The sequence below is a fragment of the Caenorhabditis briggsae genome (genome assembly GCF_000004555.2).
Source record: "Caenorhabditis briggsae complete genome, chrIV, whole genome shotgun sequence".
Classification (NCBI taxonomy): domain Eukaryota; kingdom Metazoa; phylum Nematoda; class Chromadorea; order Rhabditida; family Rhabditidae; genus Caenorhabditis; species Caenorhabditis briggsae.
This window is the reverse complement of record NC_013487.2, coordinates 5,549,413-5,561,656: the sequence shown is the minus strand read 5'-3', so window position 1 is coordinate 5,561,656 and position 12,244 is coordinate 5,549,413. Positions and strand designations below refer to the sequence as shown.

The 12,244-nt window shown below is 36.7% G+C and overlaps 5 protein-coding genes across 5 annotated transcripts; 2 read left to right on the top strand and 3 right to left on the bottom strand.

Moving 5' to 3' along the window:
- Positions 1-544: 544 nt before the first annotated feature.
- Positions 545-1,198, top strand: CBG20004 (the record flags this gene model as incomplete). Its single annotated transcript, XM_002633884.2, has 1 exon — positions 545-1,198. One exon carries the CDS (start codon positions 545-547, stop codon positions 1,196-1,198), a length of 654 nt encoding a protein of 217 aa, XP_002633930.2.
- A 625-nt stretch (positions 1,199-1,823) lies between these two features.
- Positions 1,824-2,669, bottom strand: CBG20005 (the record flags this gene model as incomplete). The annotated part of the gene is made up of 5 exons (XM_045235295.1): positions 1,824-1,902; positions 2,176-2,216; positions 2,264-2,416; positions 2,460-2,585; positions 2,628-2,669. 5 exons carry the CDS (start codon positions 2,667-2,669, stop codon positions 1,824-1,826), a joined length of 441 nt encoding a protein of 146 aa, XP_045096933.1.
- Positions 2,670-3,316: 647 nt separating this feature from the next.
- On the bottom strand, positions 3,317-4,341 carry Cbr-dsl-1 (the record flags this gene model as incomplete). The annotated part of the gene is made up of 2 exons (XM_002633886.1): positions 3,317-3,707; positions 3,959-4,341. The coding sequence occupies 2 exons, from the start codon at positions 4,339-4,341 to the stop codon at positions 3,317-3,319; spliced, it is 774 nt and encodes a 257-aa protein (XP_002633932.1).
- Positions 4,342-5,526: 1,185 nt separating this feature from the next.
- CBG26418 lies at positions 5,527-7,428 on the bottom strand (the record flags this gene model as incomplete). Its single annotated transcript, XM_045235294.1, has 8 exons — positions 5,527-5,757; positions 6,094-6,225; positions 6,300-6,418; positions 6,472-6,589; positions 6,638-6,711; positions 6,761-6,857; positions 6,899-7,069; positions 7,321-7,428. 8 exons carry the CDS (start codon positions 7,426-7,428, stop codon positions 5,527-5,529), a joined length of 1,050 nt encoding a protein of 349 aa, XP_045100289.1.
- Positions 7,429-8,936: 1,508 nt separating this feature from the next.
- Positions 8,937-11,855, top strand: CBG20008 (the record flags this gene model as incomplete). Its single annotated transcript, XM_002633887.1, has 4 exons — positions 8,937-9,151; positions 9,238-9,330; positions 9,634-9,875; positions 11,209-11,855. 4 exons carry the CDS (start codon positions 8,937-8,939, stop codon positions 11,853-11,855), a joined length of 1,197 nt encoding a protein of 398 aa, XP_002633933.1.
- Between the last annotated feature and the right edge of the window lie 389 nt (positions 11,856-12,244).

Here is a 12,244-nt window from a genome sequence, read left to right as displayed (position 1 = left end):
GGTTCCTGAGAAAAGTTTTAAAAAGTGATCCACTAACCAATATTCCCAGCTGATTCAGGTTTTATCCTCACAACTGTTTTTGTACAGTATCCCACGTGTATTGTCTGCACAATTATAATTAGGCAATGTCGTACCATTTTTTGAGAATCCCGACTCTTCTATCTATCCTATCTCTTTACCTTGTCGTTTTGCACCTGCGCATCAAACAGAGGTTATGATCACACACAAAAGATAAGTCCTACTGGATCTAACTGTAGTTATCTCATCGGGTCCCTGGGAAGTAACGCATCGGGTACTGGGAACCCCTCTGTCCCTCCCTCTTCACTTTTAGGCCACGCCCATTTTCTTCGTATGATCCCCGAAATTGAAAATCATTTACCCTCTTATCTACTCTCGGAATCATACNCTCTCCTCTGATATCGATACTTGATACTTAATCTTAACTTTTTCTGTTTTTTTATTACTGCTACAATGTCTGTGAACACTGTCACCACCATTTTCCTCAAAAACGAGCACATCTATGTAGATTCAACGTTATCCTCATATGGAGATGATTTCGAAGGATCCAACTTCACTAACGCCAACATTGAAATTTGAAGATGCCGGATTGGAAGCTGAAACAGAATATGATGTCTCCCTGACCATGGAAAAATTGGACTCGAAGAGATATGGATTCGACAAGAAGACTCAACATTGGGAGGAATCGAAGAAAAGAAGCTCCAAAGAATTCCACATTCCTGAATCGATTGGTCGCATTAGATATGGAAAGGATTTGGATTTGCATTTCGAAAGTATCAAGATCTCATCAAGAAGCCGAGATCAGAACTTAGAGAACGTCGTGTATGTTCAGACAATGCAAAAGTACGTCCCAGTGATCACCATAACCAATCTGGCCTCCAAGGAAACTGTTGCTCATGTGGTACTCGAAATGGCGCAATTTATTCCGGTGACCATTTATCAAGATCAAAGTATTGGAAAATGGAAAGCCCAGCACAACAAGTATGCAACAGTCAGATATGGTGGAAAAGGCATGGAACAGAAGAAAAAGGAGAAGACTCAAGAACCAATTTTGGAAGACAATTCAAATTTTAGACAAGATCCTATTAGTCGTGTCCTTGAAGTCGACAAAATTTTAAACTCTTCAAGTCCAGTAAACGCAGTGCCACAAGTCTGTTCTCAGTATCCAATGATGCCATAAAATCACAATATCGAGCAGTATCATTATCCAGCAATTAGGAACAACTACTCGACAGAAAACAAGGAGAATCAAACGGACATTTCTGGAGAATCAAACGGACACCTCCTAGAAACCTGCCATGAAGCCGATAATCTTTTGAACTCTTCGAAGCCAGTCAATTCAGTACTATATCCCTATTCGTCAAATCCGATGACGTCACAAGAAAACAATTCTTATCAGTATACATCAATGATGAACAACTCTTGCTACACTTCAGAAATGACTTATGCTTATTTGATGAACTACAATTGATATTCCGGTTACTATTCCAATTATCAAATGCCATATCAGTCTAATTACCATTTTTAATTTTTGTGTATATTTGTATTTCTTGTATTTTGCACTTTGTGGTCTTTGCGAAGTGAAACATCTGCTTCTTTTGGCCTTAATATTTGTTGAGCAACTATTATTGGATATATATATATATATATATATATATGGACATGACCCTCCGACATGCATTCCTTAGTTTTTGGAGTTGACTGACAGGATTTTGTACGTATTCCATCAATCCTTGCGTAGAAGTTTTCACTATTGTTCAATTTACTAAACATATACCACCAATCACTGTAATAGGCGACACCATTTAATGTTGCACCTTGACTTTCGCAGTGATTTCGAGAATAATTGTAAGAAAGTGCAGTACCATTCGAAGCATACAACTCCTGGAATATTGCAAGAAAGGTACAGATTAGCAGTGGAAAACAACATACCCTGACACAAGAACTAATTAAATGCATGCGTGTTGTCCTATTGTTTCGAACTAGGGGATCGAAATTTTCTGGGCAGCTGAAGTTATCTAAAAGTTTCACTATCCAATGATTTTCGAATATTTTTGCCAAAAAAAACGTGAAATTACGACAGCTTTTAACTTCCACTCACAATCATAATTAATTAGCCATGACGATCCGTTTGTATAAATGTCATAATTGACCCACATGGTTATAAGATCAGAAGGTCCTTGGAAAAATATAGTTCCCTGAAGCATATACTTTTTTTCAAAAAAGTTCATCTCTCATAACTTACACTCATATTGCTCGGTGGCCCCGTAGAACACTGCCCGTTTGTAGAATTCGCCTTAAATGCTACAACAGATTTATCCTTGAGTTTTGTACGGGTTACTGTACCCATTGTCACTTCATTGAACATGTAGCAAGTTTCGTTTTGATTATGAGCTAACTGAGAAACTTGAAGGATATTTTAAACACTTGCAACAACTTACAATGCAATTTTCAGAGGAGTAACATTTGGCCATGCATACATTCCATTGAGTATTTTTGATAGCTTGTGCGTCGTTCAAGAAATTCGGTTGACCCCAAACTTCAATCATAGCATGCTTATTTGGAATCTGGAAGTTTAGATATGAAAAAAGTTGAGACTTGACTCTTACAGCAGTTCTAAAAATTGGTAGCAGAATAATGAGAAATTTCATAGTTGCTGTTAGAACAAAATTGAGCTCTTCATCTTTTATTAAACAAAATATTCTAGACTTTTACGGATGGGTGGGTATGAGATGGCCAGTCAATGGGCTCTGTGATTTTTGATGAGCGTGCCGAAAAGAAGTCCAAGTTTTTTCCTGAACGTTTTCGAAGGGTGTCTTTTTTGAGAAGTGGTAAAAAAAGAAACTAAACCTATTGGCGAAACACTGAAACGGTTCAAATTTATTTTTGCGAAAAATTGTACATGTTTCAAGTGAAATCGGTATTTGACTTCCGATGTGTTTCAAGATGTATAAATGTTATAATAACTCGATTCCTGATTATTAGAAGTATAATTTTCAAAAAGTGTGGATCACTGCAAATGATTATCTTGTCATCTAATAGTCTGAAAACATACACTCATGTTACTGGGCTCTTCATCAAAACATAGTTGTTCTTTTCAGCATTCGCTTTGAAAGCTACTAGCAATTCATTCTCGGATATTTGGATTCTAAAGTCTTTTGGAGACGTTCCTTGGTTTCACCGCATGAAGGGCGGAGAGCAGAAAACGTGAGGGAACAAATATTTATTTGGAAAAAAAACATGGATAATATGAAGACAAGTGGTCGTTGGTGGAAAAATATAGAGAAAAAATGAGATTCTAATGATAAAGATGTCTCAACTCATTGTCGACCGTACTCCCATTGAGAAACTCCTTCAACAAATTGTATTTCCTTGGGATTCCATGCATTTCAATTTCGATTGCATCCGCATAGTCATACTCTTTCTCTTCACATTGCTCTCCTTCGAATCCCACACCACATTCACAAATTGATCGATCTACTGTGTCCAGCGGATTCAGGAATTCCGATACACAGTATCCGTGATTCATACAGGGAAGCGTGCATTCGGTTTGAAGAAGCGGAATATCACAATTGGGACCAGAAAGCATAAAGGGGCAGCCGAGGGTACCATTCTGCGTACAACGACGATTTATGATTCTCGCGTGGTCGTCGTTACAGAACTTGTCGCAATATGGACCGTGCCAGTTTCTGGAAAAAAGGAATTTGGGGGATAAAAAAATGTTCATAATTTTTAGCCTCCGTAAAAAAAGAAAATTTTTGAAAATTGAGTATTTTAACTTTGAGCCAATTTATCTCTTTTTCTTTAAAAGATGTCAAAAAATGGTGGACTGATAAAATATTGCCGAGATTATGATAAACACTTTGTCGATTTCTCACGGGAAATGAGATATGTAGTCTCGAAGTTGATTTTAGTTCATTTTATATCAATTTGACCTTACCGATTACATTGCACATCAATTCGGAATCCAGTAAACGGCAACTGTATTTCATCCGGCGCGATTCTCATAGTTTTTGTGTTCCATCGATCGGATCGAATCGTTGCATAGTGTAAACCGAATTTATCAACGGGACCACTATTGATAAGTACAGTACCCGGACGATGGAATTTGACAGGTATGTTGGTTAGAATTCGAGTGTGGTCCGGGACCAAAGGGACATTGTAGACACGTTTGTTCGTTGGAAAATAAATATCCTCGGTGATGGTTACGGTAGCGTTTAGAAGAAATGGCGATTTTAAGCGGATTTCTAGGTAACCAGAAGATTGAGAGTTTGGGATGAGTAAGAGGAGAAAAATAAGAAAAATGTGGAGTTTAGGGGACATGGTTGTGGTCCGAATAAAGAAAAAAACAGAAAATATTTAGGGTTTTCTATACGACCAGTGTGGTCCTGATAAGATAATGGTATTGATAAGATGCATATAACCTTTCTTTTGACAACCTTTCTTTTTTGATAAGATAAAACTTCAGAAAAAGTGATTATAATGATAAAATAACGAAAACTAACAAAAACCAAAAATTACTGAATTTCTGAATTTCTAAAACTATGAGTATCTAAACTGCCAATTTTTTGAGTGCCGATCTTTAAAAAACAGATAAGGTTACGGGTACTGTGGGAGGAGCTCAGGAGATCAAGCTCCGGAGGGGTTTAAACCGACTGGTTAAACTTAATGCCAATAGTTTCATATTTTTGGAAGACGAATGAGTTTTTGATCATTTGACTGACAAAAATTCCGCAGAAAAGTTCTAGATGAATGAATTTGGTACACCCGTTTCGATGGATTTTTACGAGGTCGTTAGAGGAAAAGAGCGAAGTGCCACCATTCTGCGTTAAAAAAGATAGTTTCAAAAAATGAGAGTAAATATAAAATTTTTTCGAAAACCTTTATCTCTGAATCTTCAATAGGGAGAAGCTAAAAACAATTTTTATCTCACAAGATCGGACAAGACGTCCAGATCCTAGACAAAACGCATAAGTCAGTGGCCGAGGGTGCTTAATCAGCTGAATATCCGTTGACTGAGATTATCAATTAAAAGCACCTGTAACTCGGTAGGTATCTAACTATAAGTTCCTAAACTTGAAAATTTAAATAGTTCATGAGCTAATTGTAAACATTTAATGAACTAAAGGTATTGATAAAACACTGAAACGGTCAAATTTTATTTTTGCAAAAAAAACTTTTGCATTTTTTCACTGAAATGATATTTGACTTTCCATCCGTTTCCAGTTATTAAAATATCATAATAAATCTAATGCTGTTTCTTAGAAGTTTCATTGAAAAAAAGTATGGATCCCTGAAAATGGTTTTTCAAACCATCTAATAGTTTTAAAACTTACGCTCATGTTAGCTGACGCTTCATCGAAACATTGTTGACTCCCGTCTTCAGTATTCGCTTTAAAAGCTACTATCGATTTATTCTTGGCTTTTGTACGGGTTACTGTACCCATTTTTAATCCTTCTCATAAATATTATATGCCGTTTTGTGTATCTACACCTTTTATTCTACATTCAAGAATCACGCTTCCAAAAACTAACGATGCAATTATCATAAGCATGGCACACCAGCATACAATTATTCCATGGAGCTTTTCCAAAGCTTTTCGCATTGTTTAGTGATTTCGGTGATCCCCAAACTTCAACCATTACATGACTACAGGACGTCTGAAGATCAGCGTATTCAGAAAACTCAGAATCTTTCAAAAATACCAGAATAACAAAAATTAAAAAGAATGCTAACAGCTGCATATTTTTTGGGAGAAGAGTGATATTCTGTTGACAGGCAAAATGTAGAGTTCTAGATGAATGAATTTAGAATTCCCATTTTGATGGACTTTTACGAGGTCGTTGGTAGGGAAAAGAGAAAAAAGAGAAAAGAAAAATATTTTTCGAAGAAGGTGATAGTTCCTGGCAAAAACATTAAACTTGAAATCTCGCAAAAACTTCAATTAAGCTCCTGAAACTGTGGAAGTTTTCATTCCACGCTATGCATCAATAACTATAACATCTTCATTTCTTTCTCAGCAGAGAACAAATAAAAATTCGGGCATGCATCACAGTATCAGTACAGGCTCTAACGTCCATCTTGACTGCAGCATTTCCGTCTATAATCATTACAATACAATCTTCTCCTTTGACATGTTGAGCACTCGAATTTGTTACCCATTTGTAAAGTGAAAAATCAGGAGTTGGTCCGGTAAATGTGAATCCCTGAAATTGATTGGTTGTTTTGAGGGAATAAAATAAGCGGGAAAGAATAGAAGAGATAGAGGCCGAAGTCATACCTTTTCAGACATACAATATGCTGTTTTTGGAGTCTTTTGACATGCCGCTGTCCTTATTCCATCGACTCTCACATAAGCTTTTGTGTCTTTTATTTTCCCCAGATACTTCTTCGCTGATTCTAATTTAGGAATGTTTAACAGACATTATCGTTCATAATAACAAATTACTCACCCACAAACATCGCGACGTCCTCTTTATACTTAAATCCAGCCATGTCATATGCATACTTGTCACAAGTTTCTTTTACTTCGTCATAGGTGTACCCAGTAGTGTATTCATTGTACCAAACCTAAAAAATAACAATAATTAGGACTTTTTATAAAAAGTGTTTCCTCACAAAAGAACACGAAACTGTTGAGTCTGCATGAGAAACAAAGCCATCATACTGGTATTCACCGCAAAACCTGTCCTCTAAAATTTCGGATAAGTTAAAATTTAGGAAAATTCGAGAAGTTCAAACCTTCGTAGTTCAGTTTCCAAGTTCCTTCCGTATAATAAATGTTGAAGTGAACCCACATTGGGGGTATTTTGGAATCATAATCGATGTAGAGAGAGCCCTACAACATAGACTTTTCAAAATATTATTCTAAACTCTCACCGTTGCATTCTTGTTCCCAAAAGTTGGTGGATTACTGCCACTGGGGCACTCTTTACTCTTGTTTTCTATTTTGAATGCCACTATTGATCCGTTTATTTGCTTAGTTTGAGTTATAGTTTCCATCAGCCAATAGTCAAATGTGTAGCATGTTGATCCATTTTTCCAGGCGGCCTAGAATCAAAATCACACAATAAACTTTGACTAAATTTATTAAGATTCCTGTAAGAGGTATCAAAAAGTTGAAAACTGGTAAAATGTTGGTGATATTATGATAAACAGTTTATTAGATGACAAATGTTTGATATCTTTTACAAGAATGGAGATAACTGAGCTCAAAGCTGATGGTTTAGTTGGGCTTCTATCAGAGCAAATACGGTAGCTATTTTCAGATTAGTTCAATTTTGTGAATTATGAACACTTACTACACAGCTTTGTACATGATAGCATTCTGCAATACACTCATTCCAACTTTTTACTTTTGAAGAATACACCTCTTTGGTGGTTGTAGGCTTTCCATAAACTTCAGCCATTATCAACGCGGCGTTCTGGAAACTTGGTTGATATTTTTAGAATAGAAAGACCTCATTCTTACAACAGATTCTATTAACATAATTGAGCAGCAAAGAAAATGAGCAAGTTTCATTTTTTCAAAGTAGTGTCTAGCCAAGGGATGCAAAGTTGAAGTGGGCATAAAGGACAAAAGAACCAAAAGTCGGGAGATGACAAATTTAGACAATAAAAGTAGCTGACATTCTTCAAAAGAAGTTTTCCTTTTTTAATTTAGTACTGATGATTATAGAGATCCCAAAAGTTTAGAAAATTAAAAAAAAAATCTATGAGAAGTTTTTTTCTAAAAAACAATATTTTAATGTTTCAAGTGATAAGTGAATTTAGAAGGTTTTTTGGTTAAAATTACTCGTGCACTTCGTTCGATGGTTATGCTAATACATAATTTAATGCACCCACTGTACAAAAAATATAACTATTTAAAATGTTTTGGTATTACATTTTTTGTGGCGGATAGAAAATGTTGAGAACAAAACTAGGATGAAACAGTTGCTGACAAAGTGAAAGAATTGAAATCGAATCATGGTTTCGAAGTTTTTCCCTACCTTGCAACAATATTAGATCGACTGGTTGATTATGGAATAGTTGCCGGGAAACCCTTCAACTCGATCTAAAGGTTTCCTCTCCCAAGCAATGACACTCCGCTATTCCGCTCCGAATCAATTAAAATAAGTTTATAGAGAAGAGTACAAGTTTTGATTTGGCTCGGGTTCTAGACATTCTTTGAGAATTTCAGGTGTGTTTTAAAATTATTTTGCTCAATTTCCAAGCTTCTCACTTGCATATGAGCCCGGTTTGTTCAGAATAAATCTTCTTTGTAACATTCGAAAATCCCCGATTCAGCGTTATCATTTCATCATCGAGCTATTTATAATAGCTTCATTTGCTTCAAAATTCCATCTTTTTTTGAATCTTCTAGTTTCCGTCGGCAAAAGTCGGCATCCCGCCAAAAAGGTGTCCCGACAAAAAGGTTATCACCTTTTTGTCGGGACACCATCTCCTTTTCTCTACGTCTCTTCTTCTCCCCCATTCGATTCCTTTGTCGGGAGCCGACCACCTGTCACCGCCAATAAAATTACCCTTTTATGTATTCTCTGCGTCTCTTCTGATGGTATAAAAGACCTCGATAGCTCACAATATTCATTAGTCTTATTCTAAGCGGATGTCTGATTTTTTCTGCTTCTAAATGATTTTTTCTGATATTCTATGTATATTTCTAGTTATTCTGAGAATGAGTGTGTATCGATCCAGGATTTCTTTTTTTTTATTTTTCTGAAAATGTAAGTTTTCGTTTTTTTTTTTAATTCTGAGAAATTCTGACTCAAAACATCTCAAAGTGTGATCTAAAACCCCAAAAATTTAGGTCTAAAAGTTATAGGTCCTGAAAACATAGTTCAAAAACCAGTTTCTCATACTTTTCTGAACATTTATTTTTTATGCCTTTTTTTGGTTTTCAGAGAGCAATAGGTCCATGTTATTAGAAAACAACTGTAGACCCGGACACATACCAAGCTCTCGATATCGACAACTTTCGACTTCTTACTACTACCATCAAACGACTACTGGCCATCGGAGGAGGATATCATTGAGGAAGGAATCCCACTATAGAAGTTCTGGCAAAAGCCCGGAGACTTGGCTAATGTTGGGAACAGTACCTACCATTGGGTCCAGTCCAATGATTTCACGGTAAACACTTCGTAGAACACCTTCGTTCAACTGGCAACAGCAGCGGTCGTCAACGACAACTACTTGGCAAACCAAACGTCGTCAAGTATGCGACTGGAAACAATCTGCTGGAACATAATCATTGAAGGTTTCGAAATGGACCAACGAATGAAGGAACTGGTTAAGAGAATGACTATGAGGTAATTAATTCTTTTTTAAAGGTGGGGGGACATGAAAAAAATTATTTTCTCGAAATTCCGTTTACATACGCCCCTCGAGGAGTTGAACTTGTGAGGGCGAGGATTGAGGGTGCGGCGCCGCTACCGACTGAGCTACACGGGCAAAGAGAAAGCGGCCTTCGGATTGCATACATAAAGGCGAGGACGACAGCTGTACGCAGAGTGACATTAAGCGTTGTACACCGTGACGGTAGAATGCATACTCTGGCCCCGAAAATCCCCCGTAAAATCTCCTGTCCCCCCACCTTTAATGAAAAAATCAAGTTTAAAAATTCCAGAAGCCTCTCGAAAATTCAAAGAGAGCATGATTTCTTCGCGAAGAAGAATATCAAGGTCTTCGAGCCAAGCGAGCTCAACAAAGGAATCTATGAAACGGAGAGATGTCGCTCGTGCACCGACAATCTTCTCAACTACATTCCTCTCATCTCCACCTACACGTCGAAGGATCCCAGGACCGGAAAACCAACCAATACTCTGCAGCCATATTGCATCAAGTGTGTGGAGAGGTAACGGATTGCTTATGTCAAGTTCTTGCTTGAAAAAAGTCAATTTTCAGATTCCAAGAGTAGAAAAGGTGCAAAGTGTATTCCCGACACACAATGGAGGACCTGGTCAAGTACTTTGATACTTTCACTTCAATCTTTTATCATTGCGTCTTCCTTCGATCATTTTTGACTTCTGAATAAATTAATTACAAATTGAGAGTATGTGGTTCATAAAAATAGTTATCCTGTAAAAAATTGATACAAAATGTATTGGTCTGGTGGATGTGATGGGATTATGAAACTCTGAAATTCTGAAATAGAAATCTAAGGGGTTAGGTTTTTTTCCGGCCACCTGAATAAACCCATACTAAAGGAGAAGAAGACTAAGGGCAAAAATAATATAAAACACACAACGATTTGGAGGGCGCTGGTGAATGTGTGCAAATATTATATAAAATGTGAGAAAATATGCTTGAACCGTTTTTGAATTTCTGTCGGAAAATGTCGGCATCAAAAAGGTGTCCCGACAAAAAGGTAAAAATAACATTTTCTCTGCGTCTCTTCTTCTCCACCGTTCGATCCCTTTGTCGGGTACCGACACCCTGTCGCCGCCAATAACATTGTCCTTTTATTTATTCTCTGCGTCTCTTTTCATGGTATAAAAGACCTCGACTAGCTCACAATTATTCATTATTCTTATTCTAAGCGGATGTCTGATTTTTTCTGCTTCAAAATTATTTTTCTGATATTCTATGTATATTTCTAGTTATTCTGAGGTTGAGTGTGTATCAATCCAGAATTTCTTTCTTTTTTATTTTTCTGAAAATGTAAGTTTTTTTTTGAAAACTGTTGACTCAAAAATCCCCAAATTTTGGCCAAAAATTCAATAAAATAGAATTTTTCTTGGCCCCTCTAACTAAATTTCTGAATTTCTGAGTTTTTAAATTTCCGAATCTTCGAATTTATGTGTTCCTCAAAAAAAGTTTCTGAAATTCAGAAATCGAGAAATTCCAAGTTCAAAGATTTGAATTTTGAAAAAATTCAATAATTCGAAAACTCTAAAAATTTATAACTTTATTGCCTATTTTAATTTTTTTAAAGATTTTCAAACTTCTAAAGTTCTGGATTTCTGAATCTCCAAATCTAGATTTTTTGAATTTCTGGATTCCCGCATTTTCCAGTGTCTGATTTTATCAAGCAAATTCGAGAAATCTAAATATCAAAACGTCAGGACTCCAGAAGTTCGAAAAAACTAAACCCTCAAATTCTCAAATTTAAAAAGGCATCAGCAAAATTTGAATTCAATTTTTTAAGCTTCTCCGGCTTTCATTTCAAAAAAAAAACTTAATTGTAGATGTGTCGCAAGAACAGTTGCTAGGAGGAAGCTGGACCGAAGGGAGCGATTGGAAAAGGACAAACTTGAGAAAATGGATCGCAAGAAAAAGGAAAAAGGTGTGGCAGCAAATGATGGAAAGGAATGGGACCATTGGCGAGAGATTGACCGATTTCTGCAAAGAGAACGACATCGCTGTTCCGGAATACAAGTTTCACTATAAGATGATTCTCGTGTTTCTGAAGCCTGATGAATCAGAAGAAGGTCAAGATAAGGCGAAAGATGAAGCACTGTTCCTCGCTTACACTGTTCATGAGTTTGGAGCAGGCAAGGAAACTACACCAAAGTCGAAATGGACAGTTCTTGGATATCTGGACTCGAACCGTTATATCACTGAAAGCATTGTCTTGTCGTACTTCGTGTATGCTGCATCCATTGGCTACAAGATGTGTCAGTTCTGGTGTGCAGCTCCCGGTGATTACTATTATTTGTTCAACGATCCTATGCTAGACGGATGTACAAGAACTTCTCGAAAACTTCTATTTGGATGGTGGATACTGGCCAAAACGAATCGAGGCATTTTTGAAGGAACATTCGAAGAACTTCACGAGCAACTGGTGCAAGAAATCAGCAAAAACAGCGATTCCTTTTTCGTCGAGTTCCATTGATAACTCAACTCCTATCGTACCCACAATGAAGACGACTCGTTCAAAGGAGGACTTCCTGCCAGTTCAGACACAAAACGGACTGCGGTACTCAACCAATCGTTTAAGAATAATTAATTCGAATAAATCATTTAAATGCAACACCACTGAACTTAATATTCAAGTAGAGATGTGTACGAGAAAAACACTTCCGTATCTGAATCTATACTGGACATTCTGATAAAAGGAGTTAAAGAGTTGCTGCATATCCCAAGCTTCATCATGGTTTTTGAGATCCTCTAAATTTTCGGAAAAAAATAGTTTGAATGTTTCTTTCAATTATCTAAAAAGAAGGGAAATTGAAAAGGATATTAAAGGGGGACTCCGACCAAAAATGTTTATTGCATTAAGAA